This window comes from Podarcis tiliguerta (assembly GCF_965153285.1).
Source record: "Podarcis tiliguerta genome assembly, chromosome: 6".
Lineage (NCBI taxonomy): Eukaryota > Metazoa > Chordata > Lepidosauria > Squamata > Lacertidae > Podarcis > Podarcis tiliguerta.
The window spans coordinates 68,798,239-68,823,676 of record NC_139539.1 but is presented as its reverse complement, the minus strand read 5'-3'; the positions used below and the strand labels follow the sequence as shown (position 1 = coordinate 68,823,676).

Below are 25,438 nucleotides of genomic sequence, written 5' to 3'. Positions count from 1 at the left end.
AGGCCTAGGGCTGATGCCCAAGAGTTTGGTTTCAAAGGCAGACGCTCTTACTGAGTTGCCTACCTGAGCAAAACAGGAATCTGTTCCAATTGGAACCTCTTAAAAATATGGACACTCAATCCATAGCTAGGCCTTGCCACCATTTAATTGATCACCCACTGAATCTCATAATTTCATAACACAAGGTTTCTAGAGTCCTACCTCTGTGTACATGACTACTGTGGTACCTCGGGTTACATACGCTTCAGGTTACATACGTTTCAGGTTACAGACTCCGCTAACCCAGAAATAGTGCTTCAGGTTAAGAACTTTGCTTCAGGATGAGAACAGAAATCATGCTCTGGCGGCGCGGTGGCAGCGGGAGGCCCCATTAGCTAAAGTGGTGCTTCAGGTTAAGAGCAGTTTCAGGTTAAGTACGGACCTCCGGAACAAATTAAGTACTTAGCCCGAGGTACCACTGTATTTGAGGCTGGTTTGACTGCAGAAATGGGACAACGATAAAGAGAAATCATCCCTGTGATATTTATACTTTTTAAACCCAAATGTGTGCATTTTCGTACTGACTCTCCCCCCCCCCCCCCCCGGCAATTTGAATATCTGAGATTTTCTTTTCTGGAAGAAGAAAAAAAGACACTAGACTCTCCTCCCCCTTTCCCATTGGGCATTTTATTTTATATATCATTTGCATTAGGTAATCAACTGAAACACTTCAACAACAGAAAGCTCTCAGCAAAGTACGGGGGGGGGGGGGGAGGAATGGAGCAATTATCTCAAACAGATGTGACAAAACGGTTTTAGATTTGGGAGTATTGCACAACCGAAATCAGCACGTGAAGAGGAAGGAAAACGAGAGAGGGGGGCGAGCATCTTCTAACATGGATTGTGAGGGGGGAAAGGCACCATTTAGCTGTGTGTATTAAAAAAATAATGAGGCACAATCCAAGTTCTCAATATTACATTCGACACTGCTTCTGAAATGCTCGAACTAACACAGAAGCTACGGCTTCCATTTTCTAAAATTTCGGTACGAGGGGAAAAACAAGCATCTAAACAGATTTTTGAAAGCAAACCTGCTATTTAAAAAAAAAAAATCTTTACAAGGGTTTCAGTTTATAAATAGGTGCCACAAAAGTTTACATAGCTACATGGTCTTAAAATAGGATATATTCTGGCAGCTGATCGTAGATTACACACTTTTCCCCCTCAAAATCTCTTTCTGGTCTGATCTCTAGGACTCACAAAATGATCCACCTTTTAAGAGCTAAATTGGCAGTGCGTGAGACAGGCTTTTCAGCATGCTTTCTCTGCAGCATAGTTTAGGCACCATATTTTCTTTATACAAAACACTTCTAATGCCACATGATGTATTCCGCCCCACCCCCTTCCGATTAAAAAGCCACAACTTGATCTGCTGTTCTGGCTGCAATCCTATGCATACTTACTTGGAAGCAAATCTCACGGAAATCAGTAAGGCTTTGTTGCCAAGGGCATGGATACAGGACCAGAAGGTTTTAAACACAGGCAAATGTTTAGGATGGGAATGACGTGGCAGCTGCCTGTATTCAGAAATGTAAAGTGTCTCGGCAGCAATACAGATTCGGAAATAGACCGCTTTTCCAGAAACCATCGCTTAAGTCTCTAAGAATGTACAGTGTTTGAACAAGTCCGTGAATGAACACATTTGTATATTTTGAAGCACTTGCTCGCAAAAATATTCTATGTATAAAGCTTTGCTTCAGACCACATGGCTCTGCACGTTAAAGGTTTCCAAAAAGGTACCAATAATTAGAATCTGCTACAAATACTGTTCAGCTCTTCAATTTGCACGCTTTCGTAAGTGAATTTGCAGGCTGCAGATTCTAGAAGAACAAAATTCAGTGAATTCAGGAGGGAGGGAGCATCTCGCATTTGTAAGGAAGAAATGTCAGATTTCTAATCCACCTTCCAGAGCCTAGCTGTTCATAATTTTTTATACAAAACAAAAACAAAGGGCCCCAAACAATCCTCTAAGAGCAGTAACAAATAAAATTAATGAACCGGCGCATCAAGCACACATGGATTGAAATAAAGTCTTACAAGTTATTTTAAAAGCCAGTATCAATATGGCCATGCATATTTCCCTGGAGAGGGCATTCTGAATCCAAGAGTCACCACTAACAAGGCCCTGTCTCTGGTACCTGCAATTAAATAACTGTAATGGTGAGCCAGACAGCAGAGCCTCCGAAGCTGATCTTAACACCTTGGTAGGCTCATATGGGTGCAAGCGGTCATTCAGATATACTACTGGGGTCCAGTTTAAGGACTGCAAAGGTTAAAAGCTGCACATTAAACTGGACCCAGAAATGAATAGGATATACTTAGGGTGCCTGACCTGCCAAACCATGACTAAAACAGTTTCACTTGCAGAGTAGACAAACACTCATAGACCAGTGCCACAATGCAACCTCTCCATACTTGCGTCCCAATTCCACAGTGCTTGCATGTATAGATCTCCCATTTAAATTCAACACAGCAAGGCAAGCACACAATTATCCACGTAAATAGCACTGCCCTTTCCTGTATGGATGTGGACTCTCATACAATAATTTGTAATGATCCAATAGCTCAAGGAAATACTATCATAATCAGGAATCTTATGGCAGATATAGAAACCCATCTAGAATTCCAGGTTTCACCAAACAGGTATAAACAAGCAAGGAGAAACACAGTCCCTCGCTACCTAGTGATTTGTAAATGAATTCCGCAAGACTTATTCCAATGTTCCTAACTGTACTTTTCAATGCATGCATCAAAATATTTCAGTGAACTTAAATCTACAGGCAACTGTCACCAGGGATTGTGGGCTACAATTTGAAAAAATATATTTTATTCAACAGCCAATGCAAGTTTATTTCTGGTTGACAATTAAACTGGGAAAATAAGTTCCCCATGGGGGGGCAGGGCGGGAATTAGTCACAATAGTCCTGGCATATACTATTGGGCTTGGAAACTCTGGCATACATTTTTCTGGTCAAAACACTCCTCTCCACCCCTTTCCAACATTTTACGTTCAGATCCAAACATTTTAAACAGCTCTCCCCCCATAGTGGTATATTCATGGCTCTGTGTCGAGAAAACAATGGGCAAGATCCATCACCTGTTAATATGCTGTGCAATTTTTTCTATGACAGCAGCCCCTTTATAGGATGCTACTCTGGAGGGCTCCTGACCTTGAGAAGAGCTTTTTCAGGGGGGCGCCTCTTAAAGAGCAGGGGAACTCAAAACAGAAATGATTCCTGATCTCCAATCTCACAACAAACCATGGTTTACAAACAGCCATCAAAATCAGGAGCCGAAAACACGGTTTCAAACTGGTTTGCAAACCTTGCCTGCAGAACAATGTTCCAACAAGCCATCATGGCTTGTCAGCAACACAAAATCACTGTCTGGGTTGGGATGAGGTTTCACACTCTAAACCATGGTTTGGGAGGTTATCCAGGGATTTGCAGGGAAAAGATGGGAAGAGAAACCATGGCTTGCCTTTATGTCTGAAGGACCTGCCATGTTTGAGCAGGGCAGCCACTCATACTTGATTACGTTCCAGCCAATTTTATAAGCACTGCAAATGAGAACGCAATCCATATAACCATGCTAGTCGTAATGGTTAGCTTTGAAACTTTGAGAAACAAGGTTTCAAAGTATTTGGAACTATCTGAAAAATTGGGTGGGAAGAAACTATTTAAGGAACAGCAGAAAAGTAAACCATGATAGCTAAGTCCAGAGTATTTTAGTCCTGAGTGAACAAGACCCCAGAGACCTAAGCTCTGAACTTCCTCCCTCTTACCCCTGAAAGTCAGATAATGAACCCCCAAAGCTTCTCCTTGCAGCTGTTGAACCAGAAACTGGATTTTAGTTTTTGCACTTGCAAAGCAGATCTTATACATGCAGAACATAAAAACCGCCATAGGTAAACTATTCGTTTCTAAACTTTTAAATACTGTCCATATGAGCAGACGGTATGAGTCACATTTTCAGGGTCTCTTTGCAAAGGGAGTTTTAAAGCATTTAGATGCCTGCCTTTCCCTTTGTAAGCACCTTTATTCGGTGCTCTCCTTAAAAGTAGTTTGCCGCCGCTTCATGAATAAAGTATATATTATGGAAGAGAGCGCAGGGAGGATGCACATTATAAATTTCTGCCAATATTTTCAAAATTGCCTACCTCTCAGTTCTGCAACATCTTACACAACTAGGGAGAAGAACCAAAACGTCATGAGAAATGTTATCTTCCCCAACTAGAGTGGAGCATGGCGATGCCAAACGCAACTCAAGAAATTTCATTTATGACTTAGGGTAACTTAAGCTAAGCCGTCCACAATTGCTCAAGCTTAAGAGGAGCACATGGGAAACCAACACTTTCTACTTTTATTATCTACCCGTCAACTATTTTTCGCTTACTACGCTGCCAGTGTGGTCTTAGACATGGTTATTCAGAAGCCCCGCCGGGTTCATTAGCGTTTTACCCTCAGATTACTGTACACTGGACAGCCGGAATATCGAAAATAAACCTTAACTACCAAAGCCGTTTCTACAGGCTGCCTAAATATCTTAACACCTAATTAATATAAATGCACCTCTTGTTTTGAGGACATGTCAACACAGTGGATATAGTATCGGGAATTGTAACCAGCCTACCTCGTGAAGGCTGTACCGCAGCTCTGAAGGGTCCAAATGGCAGCTTTGCTAATTGTTTGCACAATCATACTTTCAGTCAACTTGGTGGCACTATGCTACATCGCCCTTGGTTTTTGAGGCACTCAGACTCTCTTCCTAACACGTGAGAATGGAATCAACAGGCCCACTAACAAATCAATCAGCCTGGACAATCATGATTCTAGTTGTGCTCTGAGCATCAGCACCTGACATTGAACACGCTGCTGCAAGTAGCAAATTGGTCTAATGACAGTTTGTTTTGTTTTTGTTTTTTCTGCGTCTCGTTCAGTTGAACCAACATGGCTATGAAAACATTCTGGCTCATGGTCATACATTGGGGGAAAATTAACAAAGAACACTACGAATGACTGCTGACTAAAAAGAAGAAACTGCCTAGGAAGGCGGTGCTATTTTTGTATCTTTAAGAACAAGGCAAAAGGAAGAAGAAGAAGAGCAAATTAAAAGCTTTCCTTAATATACTCATTACCCTTTTGTAACAGGATCCCGTTTTTGGCATCAAAACATTCAGTTTACAGACAGCTAACTACTTTGTGTTCGTATAGCGGACCATTTTGGTAACGTTCTTCTATCAATACATCTATGCTGCACTTTGACATCCTATAGAATATGACACTCAAAGTCTGGATTTAAATGAACTAAAAAAAAAAAAAAACCTGCAAACTTTAATATATATATATATTTAAAAAACAAAAACAAAACATAAACCTTCCAGTAAAAACAAATGCAGCTAGGGAATTTGAAGAACTGCAGTTTTTCTAGAATTTTGTTAAAATGGAGCTTCCTAGTATACAACCAACTGCTAAACAACCTCGTGTATAGAAGTTACTATAAGGTGCTAATCATGGCAAATGCACATTTACTGAAGTAACATAAAGCAGTGCCCTGAACACATTGACGTCAATTTCTGTGTATCTCTTTTGGCCAGGCCACAGGCATCCGTTTTCCTTTTCCTTTTAAGCATGATAAAAGGATGCAGATTAAGGAGGGTGTTTCTTTCTCTTTTTTTTGCAAAGGGGGCTCCTGGACAGACACACTGTGTATTTAAAGTTGTTGAGGTCACTGAAGTGCATTTCAGCGATGTCCAAGAGTTAACTCAAAACTGGAATTTGAATGGCAGGTGGGATGCTTCTACTTCACATACGGCAAAACTGGTGCAAAAATGTGTTAAACTAGTTGTCCGTAACCTTTTGGTCCAAATACATAAAATATGCATTATTTACAGCATTTTATTCCTTTTTTTTCCAAATGCAATGCTTTAAAACACATTATAAAGCACCTTAGTAAAAATATTCTACAGGTAAAAGTATCTAAATAGGAAACCCCTAACCATACCACAGCTCACTAGTTGAGTCATAATATGGAGTCACCAGTAGTTCTTTAAAGTACAAAGAATCTATGGAACAAGGATACAGAATTCACTATTTGTTTTATATTGTTGTGCAGGCAAAGGCCAGCTTCTGAAGAGGTGTTTTCCCAACATTAGTTGGAAGTGCAGAGGATATTAAAGAAACACTGCCTTGGTTTTAGGCGTTCTGACAAGATCACTATGGAATTTGAATTTTCAAACACACTGATGATCAATTTAGCTCTTTAAAATGAAAACCCCACACTGATAAAATATGGGCAAGTCCAGCTGCAGCATTTCTCAGCAGAACATGATTGAACATGATTCATGTGATATGAATTCACAAGAACAAAGCACAGATGTCAGCCGGTTATTAACATTATTCATAAACGTATACAACCCAAATTTCCATGTTGAAGCTAGGGAACCAACAGCTTCCTCTTCCCAGGAGGTTAACTAAAATAAGCTGTTCTATGAATCAAAAAGAGCGGAAAGAGAGGCCTTTCATCTTTATCGTTTCAGCAACATAATTGGTAAGTGGTTAGTTTCTGTAAATGTGTATGCAGGCTTCTGCAGGAGTTGAAGAGCAGCCTTCTTTGAGATTAAACTGAAGTTTATACTTTTGGATTACCAACGTATCTGGTCAGCAGCCATCTTCTTTGAGGAAACCACAATTCATTTTACTGAGCTCAAGGACTGAGGTGCCTCAGTCGGTGCATCAGCAATCTACAAGTTGGGGCTGAAAATAAGAATGTGGCCCAAAGGTTTAGTCCCTAGCCTAAAAAGATGCATCGTCCTTAGTTCGATTTAGGGTAAATCTTTTCATAGAAAAAGTTTTGTGCCAGAATGTACAACTCTCCATCTTTTTCCCGGACGGCGTGTGCTCTGACAAACTGAAACTGCTCCAGTGCAAATTCGTAGAACTCATTCTCCATTTTCCATATTTCAGACTGCTGCAGCTTTGCAATGGTTTCTTTTGTGGGGAGTTTCTTTTCTGTTGTCTTCCTAAGATGAGACTTCTTGCCTAAAAGCAAAACGTAGAAAGTCATAACTTCACTTTGACTCATAGCTTGAATGCTCCCAGAGGAGCAGAAACATAGACCGGGAAAAGTTTGTGTGTCTCTGAGCAGGGTATTATTTCATCAGCAGGTTGCTAAATGGGTACATAAAGTGACAGAACTTGGGCCAAGATTTATTAAGCCTCCGGGACTGAGAAACTGGAAGCTCTGACATTAAACATGAATGCATTTGCATTAGTGTGCTCTCTCAGCGCACATTCCTCCCGCTGTTTAAAGAGCTTAATTATTAAAACCATAAAGAGGAAGTGTTTGCATTGGGAACTGCATTTCCTCACATCACATCCATTTAAGATATCTGTTTCAATCATGATTAATGCTTCTTTGGAAATTCAGTACGATCGACAATAAAGTTAGTAAAAAAAAAAAAAAATACTTCACAACAACCAGGCAGACAATTTGTTTCACCAAATTCACAGCAACCGCTCACATGATGCCATCAACAATTTTCATTTAAAGGCAAGGTGGTGAGTGAGTCATCCTGAATATCTGTTGTGGGAATGTGCTATTTGCATTCTATGCTGCAATGTGTTATATGCATTATATGCTTACAGTACTAATATACCTCTTATTGCTATCAAAGCCAGTTCTCAAGGTTCCAACAAACGGGGACAGTCAATGTATATGGTGGGACTACATGTTTCACCACCCCTGACTACGCTGACTGGGGGCGATGGAACTGTAGCCCAATAACACCTGCACATGGGCTACCCTTGAACTACAGCATAACCAAGAAACAGAATCCAGAAATAGAGGAGCAGGCTTCATTCTCAATGTCTCTTAATCCTTGGGGGGGATAGAAAACAGTTCCATTCCTATTCTTCCTTTGCATTAGACGGCAGCCCCAAGAGTCTGCATACCTATACCGAGTCAAGCTGCAAACCACAATGAGCTTACCGAAGCAGGCAGGTTATGCGACATGAACAAGAGTAGAGTCTTATCGCTATTCATTCAAATTTTACTTGAATCAATCCGGTCTGATCCCATGTTCTTTGTGGACTTTGCCTACACTGCTCAGCTTCCTTATGTCAGCCTGGCAGCCCTCTTCCTTCTTTCCAGCAACTTGCACAACTATTCTCACACTGAATCACTACAGACATTAGGAAGAACCTAAGCAAGAGCTGTTTGACTGGAAGCTGGTGGACCCACCCTCCTTGGAGGTTCTGAAACAGAAGTTGGATAGTCATCTGTCAGAGATTCTTTTGTTGTAATTCCTGCACTGCAGGCGGTTGGGCTAGCCAGATGAGCCTTGTGGTCCCTTTCCAACTGTACCATTTATGATTCTATGGCCCCGTGACATTGGCTGGTATTTAAAGCCCCATAAGGACCTGGGAGTGCAGTTCGTACTGCATGTAGCTTCTCACTCATAGGCAGAGAGGAGCCTAGTGGATAATACAGCCGTGTACTTGATGCAGAGTATCCAAAATAGGAAACTGGAAACGACACTGGGATTGCACATGTACCGATATAGGTAAGGCAGTCTCTTGAGGTGGGTAGGGGAATGGACTGCTGTTTCAGGAAAATTGCTCATTCATGCCCTAAAGCAGGGGTCCTCAAACTACAGTCTGCAGGCCACATCCAGCCCGCCAGGTCCTGAACCCAACCCGCCCAGCAACTGCAGAACCTGTGGCGCTCCTCCTTTCCGTTGCCCAGATGGCCACAGCCAACATGAGCTTCCTTCCCTCTGAACTGCTACTATTCCAAGGGGCTGGGTCAAATCCCTTCCGGCTTCTCCTCAGACCACACCCTCCAGCCCCTTCCCACTTGGCCGCCCATCAATCCCATTGCGATCCCAGGTTGCCAGGCAAAGCAGGTCCGAATGGGGAGGGACCAGCCCTTGGACCAGCCGGGCCTGGAGCCAAGCCCAGGGGAGCCGCTGCCACTGAGGAAGGCCTGTGGAAATGCAGGCGTAGTTCAAAGGCGCAGTGGCCATCACCAGCACTGCAGCCGGGCCTGGGGCGCTGGGTCTCCTGCCAGAGGACACTGAGGGAGGAGCAGCCGGATGCTGTCGCCGCCATTGCCCAGAGCCTGAGGCGGTGCCTTTCCTTTCCTCCCTCTTACTCAGTCACCCTCTGTGCTCTCTCTCGTATCCCCCCCCAATTGAAATACTTATAAGATTATGTTGATTAAAACCGTTCTTCATTTTAAACATTGTATTGTTTTTCCTGGTTTTTTGTGCACTGCAAATAAAATATGTGCAGCGTGCATAGGAATTCGTTCATATTATATTTCAAACTATAGCCTGGCCCCCAACAGTGTCTGAGGGACAGTGAACTGGCCTCCTGTTTGAAAAGTTTGAGGACCCCTGTCCTAAAGGGTATGTGAAAGAGAAGCTTCGGGGGGGAAGGAGGAAGATGAAAATGGCCTAGTGGGTGGCTATTTAAATATTTAAATACCTGTGCGATATAGTTCTGTAGCACCCCTGAAGAAGCGGGGCAAAGCTGCCTCCAGCAACATAATAAAGTCTTCAAGCTCTTCAGTAACTCCCACTAGGAAATATTCATTAATCAAGTTGTATTTGGCTTGTTCCAAAGCCCATCTGCTTCCCACATTCCTAAAACGATAAAAAGTAATTACAGGAAGGTTTTGATGTCTGCCAAGAATTTTGGTTCCCTTCATTTAGATATTCTCACACCAGGCTAAAAGAATGGCTTAGCTGTTATCTTTGCACCGGCAAGAAAACAAAGTTTCAGCCACACACATTTTTAATTTCCTTTGCCTTTTCCCCCCTGCTCCCCATTTTTTTTTTTGCTTTCTTCATGGCCTAGGTTAGATGTCAAAAGATTTATGGCTCTGATTTCTAACTTTTTGATAACACTAATGCCTTTTTCAAGTATGTTGCATGGTGTTCAGTATGGAAAATTTTGCTGTTATATCAAAGAGTTCAAAAGTATCAATTTTGACGTGGCATGAAAGCAGAAACTGAAAGGCATGTTGGAACTTTGCACCAGTCTTCCACAACCGATTGCAGTTTATCTGCATTTTAGCAAGATTGCTCTGTAAGAGGATAAACAAAGAGAGGTTTGCAGAATGGTTGAGAATTCGTATATCTGATACTTTGAAAGCACTTGCTGAAGCCTTGGTCCAAATAATCTGAAGCGACCATATATGCATTTCTCTCCTACATAGAAATACAGTGTAGGAGATTTGTCATACATATGCCATCTGACACAGCATATTAAGGATATTATCTTAATTAAAAGTAAATAAATCGGAGCTACTATTTTTTCTCCTACTATTAAGCAAACCGTGTAACAAGGCTTTACCCTAGTTACTGTAATATGACAAATCAACATCTAAACTTCATTTCATGAACACCTTCAGACATTCAAAATGGAATTGAGCACTCAAATTAATCCATGTTTACATTATAGCAGCCACAAAGTTTATTTCCGCCAGCTAAGAACAATTGGGTTTGAGACCTAAAGGTTGAACATTTATACCGGGTTAGAAACTGATCTTGCTGCTACCAGTGAGCACATCTCCGTAAGCAGAACTTTGCTCAGATGATGCTCCAGTCATTTAAAGGGAGAGGGAAGAGACTTAGGAGACCATCCACAACAGCGGAGGAATGACAGGGTGAGGAGCAAATCAATGCCACTTCTGCCAGTGGGATCGAAAGCTTTCTGTGGATGAAAGAAGCCTTCTATCCACAGAAGGCTAAGTTTAGATCCAAGCCATGACATTTTAAACCGGGGGGGGGGGCGGGGGGGTGTCCCATAGTTACATGGTTTTTAATCAACATACCCAAACACTGACACTGGTGTTTAGAAAGGGGATACAGAGTTCAGTTTGGAAATGGTTGGTAGTTTTCTGTAGCATTCATGGAAATTCAATCAATAATAATGGGGGTATTGTTTTTGTTTGTTACTGTGTTATGTATCTTTGTGTTTTTATTTTGTAAACCACTCTATGGTCCTCAGATGATGGGTGGTATAGAAATTTAACAAATAATAATTCAACCATTTTTCAGTTTGATACTTCGGAAGATAAGCACAAAGTACACTTGTTAATCAAATGTGTTCTTTCTCAAAATCTTAACCTCTGCTGCACATTCTGATTTAATAAAATACACTTCACATGGATAATTTATTTAATCTGCAATTTAAAGCAATTCCATCGTCTTACCAGCACTCAGAGCTGTGGCCACAGAAGAACGGAATTTGAAGCCAGAGTTTCTCAGGGGCACAATCTGAGCCTCCAGCTGCTACACATTCATCAAACGTCTGGAACAAAGACAAAAACTCAAGAGTGAGCTATAAATTTCCATCTTAAATATCAAACTTCTTAGTGCAGTTATTTTTCTACATGAACTTGGGCTGCGTTACCTCACAATAGCTTACTAAGAGGCCTGTCACTTTGTGCATCAGGACATGCTGACTCCCAGCTGTGGGCACCGCACAATGAGATAGCGAGGGGTGGCTGGCACACAGAGAATTCACTGCAGTGTGGCTTTTGGTATGCAGCTGCTGGCGTCCCAAAAGTGACAACTGCACTGGTGTGCAGAGCCACAAGCCATTTTGTGGGCGCTGTCAAGATTCTCAATTGCCCCAACACACGGTAACCACAGCAAGAACTGAACGGTGACTCAAAATAGCCCACGATGTGTCATCCATGTGTCCGGCTTCAGAAGTTCTTGGATTCTGTTTTAGTAACAGCAACCAATTTAAATTCTACTTATATTTGTTCTGCAAAAGCCAGTGTGTCAGAAAACAAGTCATATTGCTGCTCCCAAGGGAAATCAAATGCTAGTGTTGAAAAGTCAATCTGACGACTGGCCTAGGGAACAACACTGGGTGGGGAAACTTATCTAACAAGGAGGGACACCACCCTGTGCTCTGTGCCTTCTTATTTGCTCTTTTAAATTAGAAGGCCAGAGAGCTGCGTGTATGTGCATGCGCAAGCTCCATTGGTCTAAGACAGTGATGGCCAAACTTGGCCCTCCAGCTGTTTTGGGACTACAACTCCCATCATCCCTAGCTAACAGGACCAGTGGTCAGGGATGATGGGAACTGTAGTCCCAAAACAGCTGGAGGGCCAAGTTTGGCCATCACTGGTCTAAGACAATGTGAAGCTCCTCGTTCAACATTAAACCATATTTCCATAGCTCCCTTTGTCCACAGTTAATGCACAATTCATTGCAATCCTATCTTTACATAATTAATATTGAGTCAAACGCAAATCTCTCGTGAGTGGCACTTCACTCATGGAATAAGTGCTTCTGGGACCCTCTAATAGGTATGAAGACGGAGACGGTCTTTGATGAGCCCTCCTAAGACCCCTAATAATCTGCTCCAGAGAGTTGTGAGACCATCAAGAATGGTGTAGAAGGTAGTGCAGGAAGGATTCGATTAAAAAATATTAATAATCACACACACGCACACACACACAAACAAGCAGATGCCTCCATTGGACCAAAGGTTCTTGCATTCATGGAAGACTCCTGTGAGTGGGAACTGTATTTTAGGATCGAGCCTATTGTTCTGGATTAAATTTGCTTTTCAAAATTGCTACATTTTGAGTTCAGTTATTATCTCCATAATTAAAGCCATGAACGAAGCTGCCAAAATGTACTTTTACTTTTTTATCCCCTTGCTTTCGTCTTCGGAGTCCAGGCCTGTAATCATCGCCAAAGCGCAGGAAGTAATAATAGGAAACCAGCCGCTCTATAGGATCTCTTATGACATTGATGTATATTGGTTTCTTTTTAACACCAAATCTGAAACAGAAGAGATAAATCCGATTGACAAATCAAAGAGTTTCCTGCATGATGTAAAAGTGGATTTGGGGTCAAAGTTTGTTCCAGACCATTCTATTTTGTCATATTAAGGCAAGTTAGGAGGAGTGCTGAGAAACTGACAATACTACTTTTTCCTGTTTCAAAGCTATTAAAGGGTATAAATGCTTTAGAAAACTTTCCAAGAAATCTTATCCCAACAGCATTCCATTGAGGTAAATTTTAAACATACACATTTAATATTTACATATATTCGTTCAGTTTATTTTGTCTAACAAGTATTATCAGCAGAAGTCCTATCTGGTCCTTCTCCCTCCAACAGATGCGGCCTCTTACAACTATGCTTTGTAACAAAGAAGATAATGCAGCTGGTGTGACCACAATGACCAGATGGGGGAAATGTAGGAGGACAAGAGAGATACTCAGAAATTGCCCTTGGTTTTCTAAAGTGCTGCTGCACAAAAATGATCATGCTTCGTATGGAATAGTAGATGAAAAAGCAGTTAAATTTTAGCTCAGTGCAACAGATCTGAAATATTCTAGCACTGGCTAAAACTTAGCACTTTGGCAGTTAACATGCTTGCCATATTTAAGACATATTTTGCATTGCTATTTTATGAAAACTCAAGCATTAATTATGCCAATGACATCATAGTGATCTGTATTGTTGATACTATTATTATTAATAAATAATAATAATAATAACACCACCAATATGAACCCGACACAGTTTTAGAAGGGACGCAGGTGGCGCTGTGGTCTAAACTACTGAGCCTCTTGGGCTTGCCAATCGCAAGGTCAGCAGTCCAAATTCCAGCAACGGGGTGAGCTCTCGTTGCCCTGTCCCAGCTTCTGCCAACCTAGCAGTTTGAAAGCACACCAGTGTGAGTAGATAAATAGGTACCACTGTGGTGGGAAGGTAAACGGCGTTTCTGCACGCTCTGGCTTCTGTCACGGTGTTCCATTGAACCAGAAGCAGTTTAGTCATGCTGGCCACATTACCCGGAAAAGCTGTCTGTGGACAAATGCTGGCTCCCTTTCCTGAAGAACGGTAAGCGCCACACCCCATAGTCGCCTTTGACTGGACTTAACTGTCCAGGGCTCCTTTACCTTTACCTTTAGAAGGAACCCAAAGAGAATGTGTTCTATTTATCTGCTGCTCACATTGTGCTTTGACACAGAGCATGTCTCCATGCTAGGCAGGGCAACCTTCGTACACTAATTAGCACTGTGTGCCTTGCAGGCAAAATAAGCATGGCCTGTCGGTTGAACGTACTCTGCACTTCGTACTGAATACTGCTGATTTAGCAGAATGCAGTTAATCTACTGTATGGTAAGAACTACAAAGATGCTTTTAAACAGCTTTGATGTATACTAGACCAACTGCCTTCCAACGTGCAAAAATAAATCTGTTTAAAGAAATATGAAAATCAATTACATGCCAGGAACAACCATCAAAGCTAGCCTATAAACCTGGACATTCAAAAATAGGGCTGTAAATACAGTTTGGGTGCTTTATTGCTTTAAGGACCAAAAAAAGGTGCTTTTAAACTCTTCCCCGTGCATTAGCACAGTTACAACAATGTTAGCAAGGCAACGGACAGAACAAAGGTATCAACTGCAGCTGCTTGGATCTGCCAGCCTTGCTTGTTTTGAGGATGCCGAACCCTTCCCAATCCAGCTCATTAAGGCCAGCCAAGTCCACTGACCAAATAGTAAAATTGTCACATTGGGAAGGGAGGTTCTGTCTTTTGTTGGAGCAGTCTCCACCTATGCCTGAAAAGGCAGTCTTCAGACAGGGATGTGATGACAAGATTTAGAATGGCAACCCAGTCAGATAGGTGGGGAATAAAAAATAGAACAGGATAGATCTTTCCTTTTTGGAAAAGGTCACTGAGCACATGATGGCACAGCAACTGCAGGCATGGCCAGATGGAACATCTTTCCTCACTCCACTTGGAAGCGGGTTTCCAACCAGGTTGTGTCCCTGCGTTGCTGCCGTTCTTGATTCTGTATGCTGACTGCCGTTACTTTTACCACTATTGTCTTTTTACTGGAATCCGACTCAAGACTTAGAGAGGATGAGACACCATGTCTTTAGTTTTTCCATTACAAAAGCGAAAAGGGAGATGAGGCCAGGCCTCTGCTGAGCCCTTTCCTCAAGCAGAGGCAAGAGAGATGCATCTGGAAAGGCAGAGCTGCTGTCACCATGATGAGAGGAGGCAAAGCTTACTGCCACCATCATCAGTCATGTCGCTTATGATTTAGGCCTGGTGAGAATTTAAGGTCCCCATCCCTAATTTGCAGGTTGCCATCTGATTAGATTTCACTTTGATTCAGATTTGATTTTAGGATGTATTTTAATTGATTGCTTAATTTTATGATAATATGTTATATATTTGATGTTAGACACTCTGAGCCCAGTTTTGGCCGGGGAGGGCAGGGCATAAATTATTATTGTTGTTGTTGTTGTTGTTGTTGTTGTTAACTATTAATTATTATTATTATTCCACCATGGAGGAGTAAATCAACATATGCCTCACTGCTCATCCATGATGGATTTAGATGGCTAGTTGCCTTCACAAAACTTAAATGGAGTTAAAGCAAGTTGTTGCTTCAGATTTTTTTACTCAAACATTGAGCATAATGGGGGGACCCCAAATCCGGTCAGGGCCCCTTGGCATTTCGAGATAAATACTTGGAATCCCTGTATGCATTCATCCGCTCATTTGACAGATGATGGTTCCAAGTACCCAGAGCAATGAATAAATGAATTAAAAGGAATGAAGAATGAGGCAGAATCAATGGGGTTTTTAAAAAAAATAAAATAAAATGGTGCATGAGTTTTTGTCCTCTACCACTTAAGTGAAATTTCCAGATAGCTCCACCACCACTGTCATAAAAGTTTTGAAATTCAGTGTAATTTTATGAGCGTATATACTGAATCAAAGCATTATGCCAGAGTTTTTCTTAAGGAGGATGAATCTTTGCAGTAAGGTTTTACACTTCTCTAACGCAATAACGCAACATCACAAGTTACTCTCGCCTATTGCCGAGAGCAAGCACAGCACTCAATTTGTTATTTTAATAATCGAAACCACAAATAGAAAAAAGCAAGCTGTTGCAGGGGGGGAAATAAATCATTTAGGTGAAAGGGTAACAAACAAAAAAAGCCACAAGGATAATGCAACCCTGGAGGAAAATATGCATATGAATGAAATTTGTGAAATTGCTTAGCTGCCTTTCTTGAGGCAAAATGTTTTTTAGACTGAAGTTACAGTACCTACAAAATGTTTTAAGTTTTATTCTATGAATAATGTAGAGGATAGAGTAACACTTACCTAGCTGTTCACAAGGTTATTATTTCATTAGGTATTCAATGCAAGAGGTTTATTAATATAGCATATTGCACTTTCAAATTTGGAGGAAGCAATGCAATTTTATGCTCGGGGATTCTTTTTTGAGACTGAAGTTTGGCAGCCATTTCTTTACATGTAGATTTCAGCTGCTGTTGTAACCTTCAGCACTCTCTGTCTGATATTACGTTGCATGCACAAAATATACGGAACATAAAACTTCTGGTGCCCCCACCCTTGTTTTCCACATTTGTCACAGCAAATAAATTAAGATGGATTCCAGATAAAATGAACAGCTGAAGTCCATTTCGCAGACCTTTCCCTTCATCTTGGTTAAGCGATAGTGCAGCCTTCACTAGCCTGGTGCATATAACTCCATATATCTTGGGCTGCAACTCCCATCAGCCCTAAGCCAGCTTTGCCCATGGTTAGGGATGATGAGAGCTGTAACCGCAGACATCAGTAGGGTACCAGCCTAGAAAAGGTCGTAATAGAGAATTGGCCAGTAAAAAGGGGGCCAAAAGGGTGGGAATGGAAGGGAGGGAATAGTATCATTTTTGACCTCCGCTTGTGACGTTCTCGTAACGAGTTCCCATGATAAGAGCCCATCTTATATGTGCAAGAGATGCAGGCAGATTCGTTGCTGAGGTCAAACAGGTGGGCAGAACAGAGTGCAAACAATGAAGTCTACAGCTGGGTGGTAGCAATCGTGATGAGCAGCAGTTTGGTGTGCCCGCTTCTGGGCTCGAGAAGGGACTTCTGGCGCTAGTTTAGGACTCTGTGTCAAACTGGGCATTGAGGAAGCTCCTGTTCCAGTATGGTTTAAATGGGAGTGAAAGAAATGCACTTCTTTCAGAGAAAGCCTAATCTCTCCCCACCTGACCACACTGCTCAATACGATTCCTGCCATCTCATGTAAGTAGGCATTTATGGAGCCATTTTCTACTAGTCAGATTGGCTACAGCAGGCAATACGAGGCCATAAAACATGATGTTTTTCAAGAGGCAGCAAGTCCACAGCCTGTTTGTTAGGGTTGCCATATTCCCAAAAATGAACCCCCACCCCCCAAAAAGCCCAACAGCTTTTTCTTTTCCGGATTTTAAAATAAATTTTCTTTAAAGAATCGCCCTCGTTGCCATACATATCTGGGTTTTCCAAGGACGTTTTGCCAATTCGGCAAAAATCCACCCTGACGTCATTTCTGCAGCCCAATCCTCCGATGTTTCCAGGGAAAACCCAGACGTACGGCAGCCCTACTGTTATGAAGTAGGCCTGAAGAGATACTGACTGACTAAACAGAGGGTTTCTTTCCATGTGTTCTGGCGCTACCGTCAAGTACTCTGTGCTACTGAAACACTGCACCGCTGAAGGCAGTAAGTTGTTTTGCTATTCTAAAGGAAGGCTGAAAGCACTGAGCGGAGTCATTAATAGCTCAATCAAATATTAAAAATAAATAATTGCTTCCTTCATTTGCATGGCTGACAAAACTGTTGTTGAACGCATATATCCATTTTTGGCTAGTGTTTCAAATTTGTTATGGGGGTTCTCTTGTATAATATGGTAGAGTCAGCCCAGGGAACAGCAGGCTTTTAAATTTTTATTTTGCAAAGCAACTTCTAATATGAAAGGCTCTACGGGACAACAGGTGGTCACTAGTAAGTTTTGGGAAAGGGGTGGCACCAACAGATAAGTAGCAATTAGAAGACAAAAGAAAATGTGGAGAATCTTAACTACTTAAAGGACTAAAATCACCAAGCGGGAACTGGTTAATTCCTTGATTTGCTGCTCAGCAAGACTGTTCTGAGCTTTATCCCCACACAGTTCTCTACTCCAGTTACATATGTTTGTGCTTTCAGACAGCACACAGATTTTTTTTTAATTAAGAAAGTATGTTTTCCAAGAGCTTAGTCACCAAAGAACATCAACAGGAAAGGATGGTGCATGTCCAGGAGAAAAAGACTGAAATCAATCTGAATGAGAAGTCAGTGGGGAAGAGAAAAGCTTTACTGAAAATAATAGAGGGGCAGAAAAGAGCATGTTCAGAATGTCACGGTGCAATTTCTGTTCATGACCATTAGAGGGCAGTAAACTCTTAAGTGAATCAGTGCAGTGCTTGAACAACAACAAAATAAGCTGACAAGGACTCAAAATGCTGCAAACAGAATTGTACGTTATGTGGCTTACTTTGCAAAATCCAGGAAGGATATATGTCCATGATAAAACCCTGGCTTCATTTCTTTCCAGGACGTTACATTCTTCACAAATCGTACCTGGGAGGGAAGAAGAAAAGTTTCTTTAATGCTTAGAAGAAGAAAAATTTAAGATCAATGAAATAGGCTAGTATTAAGAGATGCAACTCAGCTAATAGCAAGTGATAACAGTAAATGCGCCACTCGAAAGCATTCTTAATGATACTTCATATTGATACAGCATTTTCCAAAAGGGCTCAAAGTGCCTCTCATAGATTCTCTTAGCAATCCTTAAAAGCTGCCATTTTTCTGGGCAGCATGATCTTCCTTCTATTACAGGTGAGAGGCTGAGAAAGCAGTGTCTTGTCCTAGGCTACCAAGAACCTCATAGGCGAGCTGGGTTTTTTTGCTTCCTAGCAAATCTATTAAGATTAAAGTGCAATAATTAATGCAACAGCTCAAGGGGACCCACATATAAAATTCTGTAAATCTTTTTGCTTTCTCTTGTTTTAAAAATAAGAGTGCTGAAATCCTCCTCTCCTAATGTCCGTATTCCAGGGCAACTGCACCATAACCTGAGCTAAGTTTATGGGCCTGTTAACTGCGAACCCCAAAATGGTTCAGCTTGCCAAGTAGAGTCTGAAATTTGCAGACATATAAATAGGTGTGAGCCGAGGGAGAGTTATCCATTGGCTGATTTCACATAGGAACTCCTATTGATTCTGCACCCTGAGATTGTTACTGGAAAAGATATCCAGCAATGCATTTCTGGTACTTCCAGCAAATAGGTTACCCGCTTCCCAAGTAGGTCTACCACCTTCCCTTCCTTTTACCTTTTGAACATATCCCAGGATCCCTTTCACTCATGCCAGTGCCATAATTTGTGTGAAGGCAGACAGACGGACACATGAATGTGAACACACATAACTGCTAAAACAGTGACATGACCAATTTTAGTAAATACCTTTTGGGGGGGGGTGGGGGAGAGATGGTTATTGGGACAATAAGATGGCTCTCTGCTACAATGCTTGTTGTAAATCACCATGTGATGTTTGGATAGAGGATGATATGCAAATTCTAATTCTAATAATAATAATATTTCTTTGCCATCCTGATCAAGCCATTCCAAGCCATTTATATACCTTGCCCAGGATTTCCCCCTCTTGGTTTCTCAGCTTTATGGGGCTGTTTTGGAGTGCCCACTTTGGTGTTTGTTTGTTTTTTTTTTTTCCTTTTTTTCTGCAGATTTAACCTTGGGGTTAAGTCATGTCTGCTGGTAATTCTCTCTTCTGTGTAGGTGGATGTGGTTTTGGCTACATAAACATGAGCACAGGAAGATTTGAACTGGTGTTAAAAGAAGGAATTATGACATTCAGAAGGTAGCAAAGTGACTCAAACGGTCCAAACCAGATTTGAGTAGTTTAACCAAGTGGAGCAGCCAGAGGTTGTTCGTTTGCCTTTAGAAAAACAGTTGATAAATCTGAATACCACCATCTGTTCGGTTCTTAATACTGAAATTTTAGAAACTGATATAGTAAGGCACACACAAAATGAACACACCAGGAAGTATCTCTGTACCGTAACAGATAAAGGCATATGGTCTTAACAATGAAAGCAGAGATGTCCGACTGTACTGATCTCATAACTGATCAAGGAGTCCTATATTCATGGTAACATATAATGGTGCTTTCACATCATAATGAATGCATGAGGTATGTGTAGATACATAAATATATGCATAGAGAGATGATAAATGACAAACACAGAGAAATATATGTCTGTAATGTTTTCTATCTAACTGCAGAATGTACCATATTTTTCGCCCTATAGGACACACCGGCCCATAGGACACACCTAGTTTTCAGGGGGGGGGGGAATCAAAGAAAAAAATATGATTTCCCCCCGGCAGCTCTGGGAGCAGCGGACAGGCTGCATGCAGCCTGTGCGCTACTCCAAGACCTTCTTCCTGCTTTTGCGAGAGGTGGCGGAATTCCCCCACCTCCCGCAAAAGCCCACAGGAGCTGTGCACGACTCCTGCGGGCTTTTCGACCAGGAGGGAGAAGGGACTGAAACGGCCAGTCAGTCCCTTCTCCCTCCTTGGGGAAAAGCCCCCAAGAGTGGCGCGCTCTTTAAAGGCTGTGCGGCTCCTATGGGCTTTTCTACAAGGTGGGGGAATTCCCCCACCTCCTAGAAAAGCCAGCAGAAGCCGCGCAGCCCCTTTAAAGAGCGCACGGCTTTTGCCTGCTTTTGCGGGAGGTGGGGGAATTCCCCCATCTCCCGCAAAAGCCCACAGGAGGGAGAAGGGACGGACTCCGCCAGTCAGTCCCTTCTCCTTCCTTGGGGAAAAGCCTGCTTTCTCCCACTGCCAGCCTCAAAGCCGGGCTGGAGAGTAGCGGGAAGGCGTCGCGTGCCTTCCTGCTGCCCCCCATCCTCTGGGGCTGGCAATGGGGAAAGCGCTGCTTTCCCCCACCGCCAGCCTCAAAGAGCAGACTCTCCTGGCTTCAGCGGAAGCAACACGAAGCCTCTGGAGCGCAGGCTTCAGAGGCTTCGCGTTGCTATCGCTGAAGCCAAGGAGCCTGCATTCGCCCCATAAGACGCACACACATTTCCCCTTCATTTTTGGAGGGGGGGGGGAGTGCGTCTTATAGGGCGAAAAATACGGTAATCTGAAGTTAAGCTCTGATGTGCTGCTGTTTCTTCTAGCACTCAACCAGATAGCTTTGGCTACTTGTGCAAAAAGAAAGAAAGAAAAAGACTGAGTACTCCACATAAGCTGAATTTTGCTTTCCCTGGCATTGTCTGTATTGATGTTTACATGAGGCAGCAAGACGGTTTAAAATGGAGAGTACTTCCAACTGCAGGATGCTGATATCTTTCCCTCAAATAGCAAACGCAAGCAACAACAGCCAGCAGCCACGTGGTCGAAATGAGGAGCAGCTATCAGTCTACTAAGGTGGAACTTGAGGTTTACAGAAGTCCAAATACATGCATACACATGAACCTAAGAGAGAGTGAAAAGCCCTGCAGAAGTAGGCAGGCTCACTAACCACTATCAGAAGAGAAATGGCATGGGAAGGAGATGGAAGGGGAGATTTAGGTGACTAAATGCTGCAACCTTTTTATAGCATGTCTCATATGTGGTTTTCTGAAGAGGCCAACATTTGCTAGTTATTTAAGTGAGGAGCATATTGGCTTTTGTTAGAATAATGTTCAGTTCACTGTGCTATGCTGTGGGATGAGAACATGGGATATAGTAAACTGTTAATGTATTTCCTTTAATTGTCAAATACAATGATCTAACACTAAGAAAGAGCCTCCAGAGGGACAGCTGCAACAAAACAAGAGCCCGCTCTTAGTTCCCTTTTAATTCAAATAAACTTGATAGATAGATAGATAGATAGATAGATAGACAGACAGACAGATAGATAGATGAAAATAAAATAAGCATTTTATGGTTTGTTAAATTTGTATACAGCCCTTCATCCAAGGACCACAGGGCAGTTTACAACACACAAACACAAAAATATATACATAGAAACAAACAAAAACAATATTCCCCCACCCAGTTTAAAAGGCAATAGATTATTTAATTAGCCAAAGCAACGGCCTGGGAAAAGAGGAATGATTTCACTTGGTGCCTAAATATATGTATTGAAGGCTCCACAGGGCCAAAGAGCACTGCTCCCTCTTGAAATGATCGTGAAAGTGGGACTGGAACCATCGCAAAGTAGTGCCATATGCACTCCCAAGCTCAGACAGCTGCCCTAAAAGGATGTCATGGTTGATGGTTATCAAAAGCTGTTGAAAGATCAAGGAGAATTAACAGGGACAGATTTACTCTTTCTTTCTCCCAGCAGAGGTCATCATACAGGGTGAGCAAAGCAATTTCTGTTTCTGCACCCAAACTGGGCCTAAACCCTGATCAAAATGGATCTAGAAAATCAGTTTCCCCCAATAGTGCCCTTGTCTGTCATAAGCAGGGTCACTGCAGTGCACCAGGGGCTCATCCTCAGTAGCCGCTCAACACCAACAGACTCTCAAATTGGTCTGCAGATCTTAATACTTAGCAGAGTTATGAGGAATCAAACGGTGCCCTAATTCTGAATGAAATAAAAAGGACTGAAAGAGTCTTACTGGTTAGAAGTTGGTGAAAAATTGTCCTATCTACTGCCGAAACATGGCATAATGAAGCAAGTATTAGGATGACCCAGAAGCACTCCAACGATAATAGCCTAGTTGGCTAGGAAATATGAAACCTCTGAAATCAAGTCCCCAGGTTCCATAGGTCACAGATCCTGCCAATTCTGTTGATATTATCTGGATTGACATATGACCAATCGCCAACTGCAGTAAGAATGGCTACTGCAAATAGGGTGGGTTGTCTTAATCTCCAGTCTCCACCAAATTCTGCTTTCCCAGTCTTCATAAATGCTGGATAAGGGGTCCCAGTGAGGTGAACTGGAATGCAGAAGGCATAATTGTCCATTGCCAAATTCTTGACTATCCTACAATCTATTCTAGGGGAAACTGTGTTTTCACATTTTCTGTGGCCATCAGAATGGCAGATTAGTCCAAAATATTTTAGTTGTGGGAACCATCTGCTTGCTCTCTTTGATACCAATATTTTGTCTGTCATCTCACATCCAGACTTATGAATTAACACTTAATTTGTGTTGATAATGCTGCATTTGGTGGCCAAAGCTTTTCCTGGAACAGGTCAGAAGTTAGCTAACAGAATACCCACTAGAGACCAATATATTAAAACTATTCAGGGTCAAATACAGTCTTATGGATATTTTTGCCATTATTTAGGAATTCCACTTTACATATGGTATAGAAAATTGGGGCAATTACTTAGTATTTTAAATTCAAGATAATCTTTGGAATTTAACTAACAAAAGACCAAAATATGTGAGCAAGTTTCTACAGATGTATTTTCCCCCTAGCACTTTTAGAAAAATAACTGAAACGCTATTTTTGAACTTCTGGTATGTTTAAGCTGTTTATGTTTTAAGCTCAGATGAGCTTCCCGGAATTGAAAGAGAGATCAAATGTACTCTGATGGAGAACAAGAAATCCTGCAAGGAAAAAAGTAGAAAATGAATGGTATAAAGATTTCAGTTTTCTTGGCAGATGGGAACGTCAACAATCTCTAAAGATCAAAGAAAACAAGCCAGACAAGCCACTATGGGATCAGCAAAACCTGGGAGAAATGCATGCTTTGTAGCTACAGAATAAAATGGCTTATCAATTAGCGAGTTCTCTGCAGATATGATACAGGGCACAGTATAGGGTTTGTATTTAATAAAGCTTTGTTTTGTTAAATCTCTAGGCCTTGGACCACTAAAGGTTTGCCAGCTAACTATCCTCTGGATAACTGGTGGACACTAACTTGGATGCCCTGGAAACTCTTGGGAGTTGAAGGGTGCTGGATATTAGTTTATTAAATAAAATTAATGAATGATGTTGTCCAGATACACAGTGCTAGAGTGGTGTCCCCTCTTGACAAGCAGTGGTTCTGCTGTACCATGAAATAAGCTTCTTTACTACTAAGGTGTGCCAGGCACTGTACGAAGTATGCCCTCTGTAGAAACACACATTTAAATAATAATAATAGTTTATTTATATCCTGCCCTCCCCAACCGAAGCCGAGCTCAGAGCAGCTAACAACAGTAAAATAATACAGCATTCTAAAATCAATTCATTATAAAATCTGACAAAACAAGGGGGGCGGAGGGAAGCAGAGACACGGCTTATGAAAACTTCAAGTGATTAATTTTGACAGCTGGAAATAAGTGGAAGGGCTGAAGGATGGCAACAGAAGGCCAGAGAGTGGAAAGTTGCCGTTCTCAAGACGGGAGATGGCTTGAGCGACAACGAGGAAATTGCCAAGATATTTTCACAATGCTGATGAAGGAAAGAACATGATTTTGTGATAGGCTGAATATAAAGGGCAAAAAAGAGGCAGGGGTTAGAGAAAACCAGTGCTTTGCATGCTATCAACAGCAGGGAGGGCGGCATTATCATTTCATATAAAAATTAACTAAGGAGAGAGGGGCTTTGGAGGAAAACACTGGAAATTTTGCCTTAATGTGTTAAGAAATCACTCGAGCTTACCAAGTGACAATATCTATATTATATTATTATTTAATTGAGTTCAATTAAAATACAAATTTAATAGTAAGTATGGTATCAGCATCTCCTGTTCTACCAGGATCTAAGTCAGTGGTAGTTAACAAGGTGCCGTCCAGATGTAGTTTTTATGTATTTTACCTTTTATTTAGCAACATATTAAAACCGTTTACTCAACAAAAGACCTCTAAGTGATTTATCATGCACCTAAGTGATTAGAAAAAACTATTTGTTGGACTCCCATCGGCCCCAGTCATTACTATCAATGGTGATTGATGATGGGAACTGTAATCCCAAACATCTGAATTGCTTATTTTTGCTCTAAAGCACGGGTGCCAAACACAAGGGCCGCGGGCCGAATCCGGCCTGCCAGACCTCGTCATGTGGCCCGTGTAGCCGCCGCTGGCCGCCAGCCTTCACCTTTTATTCTCGATTCTTTTCTTTTTTTTTGACACAAGAAAGCCGCCTCTTCAGCGCATGCGCAGCAGCCTACAAGCCAGAGAACGTCTGCCCTCTAGCGGCGCCGGCCGTTCTACACAGGAAACCTCCACTTTACATGCATTCAGGAAACCTCCACTTGTTTTTATATTGAGCACATGCCATCCTGTGATGTGACAGATGCAACGGCTGCCTGAACCCTTCTCTCCTGTACTGTAAGTACAGTTATTAGAGCTAGTTATTACTTACATTATTACAAAAAACAGTAATAATTGAATGCAGTGACAATAATTTATGATAATAAAGAGTGGACACATAGTCCTACAGATACAACCGGCCCTTTGAGGGTGAACAAACTGCTGATGTGGCCCCCGATGAATTTGAGTTTGACACCCCTGCTCTAAAGTAACAATTTTACTTGCAAGAAGATCAAACGCATCCATTCTGAAGGAAAT

At 41.9% G+C, this 25,438-nt stretch overlaps 1 protein-coding gene across 2 annotated transcripts in view; it reads right to left on the bottom strand.

Moving 5' to 3' along the window:
- Window positions 1-646: 646 nt before the first annotated feature.
- Window positions 647-25,438, bottom strand: part of HS2ST1 (heparan sulfate 2-O-sulfotransferase 1) — an 87,290-nt gene continuing 62,498 nt past the window's right edge. The window contains exons 3-7 of one of the 2 annotated variants that reach the window (XM_083445043.1): window positions 18,409-18,494; window positions 12,712-12,850; window positions 11,260-11,357; window positions 9,528-9,685; window positions 647-7,079 (exon numbers count right to left, since the gene is read on the bottom strand). In XM_083445043.1, coding sequence (XP_083301169.1) covers window positions 6,853-7,079; window positions 9,528-9,685; window positions 11,260-11,357; window positions 12,712-12,850; window positions 18,409-18,494 — 708 coding nt within the window. In that variant the 3' untranslated portion in view covers window positions 647-6,852. Of the gene's footprint in view, window positions 7,080-9,527; window positions 9,686-11,259; window positions 11,358-12,705; window positions 12,851-18,408; window positions 18,495-25,438 lie in introns of both variants that reach the window. The other variant, XM_083445042.1, reaches the window with a different exon arrangement.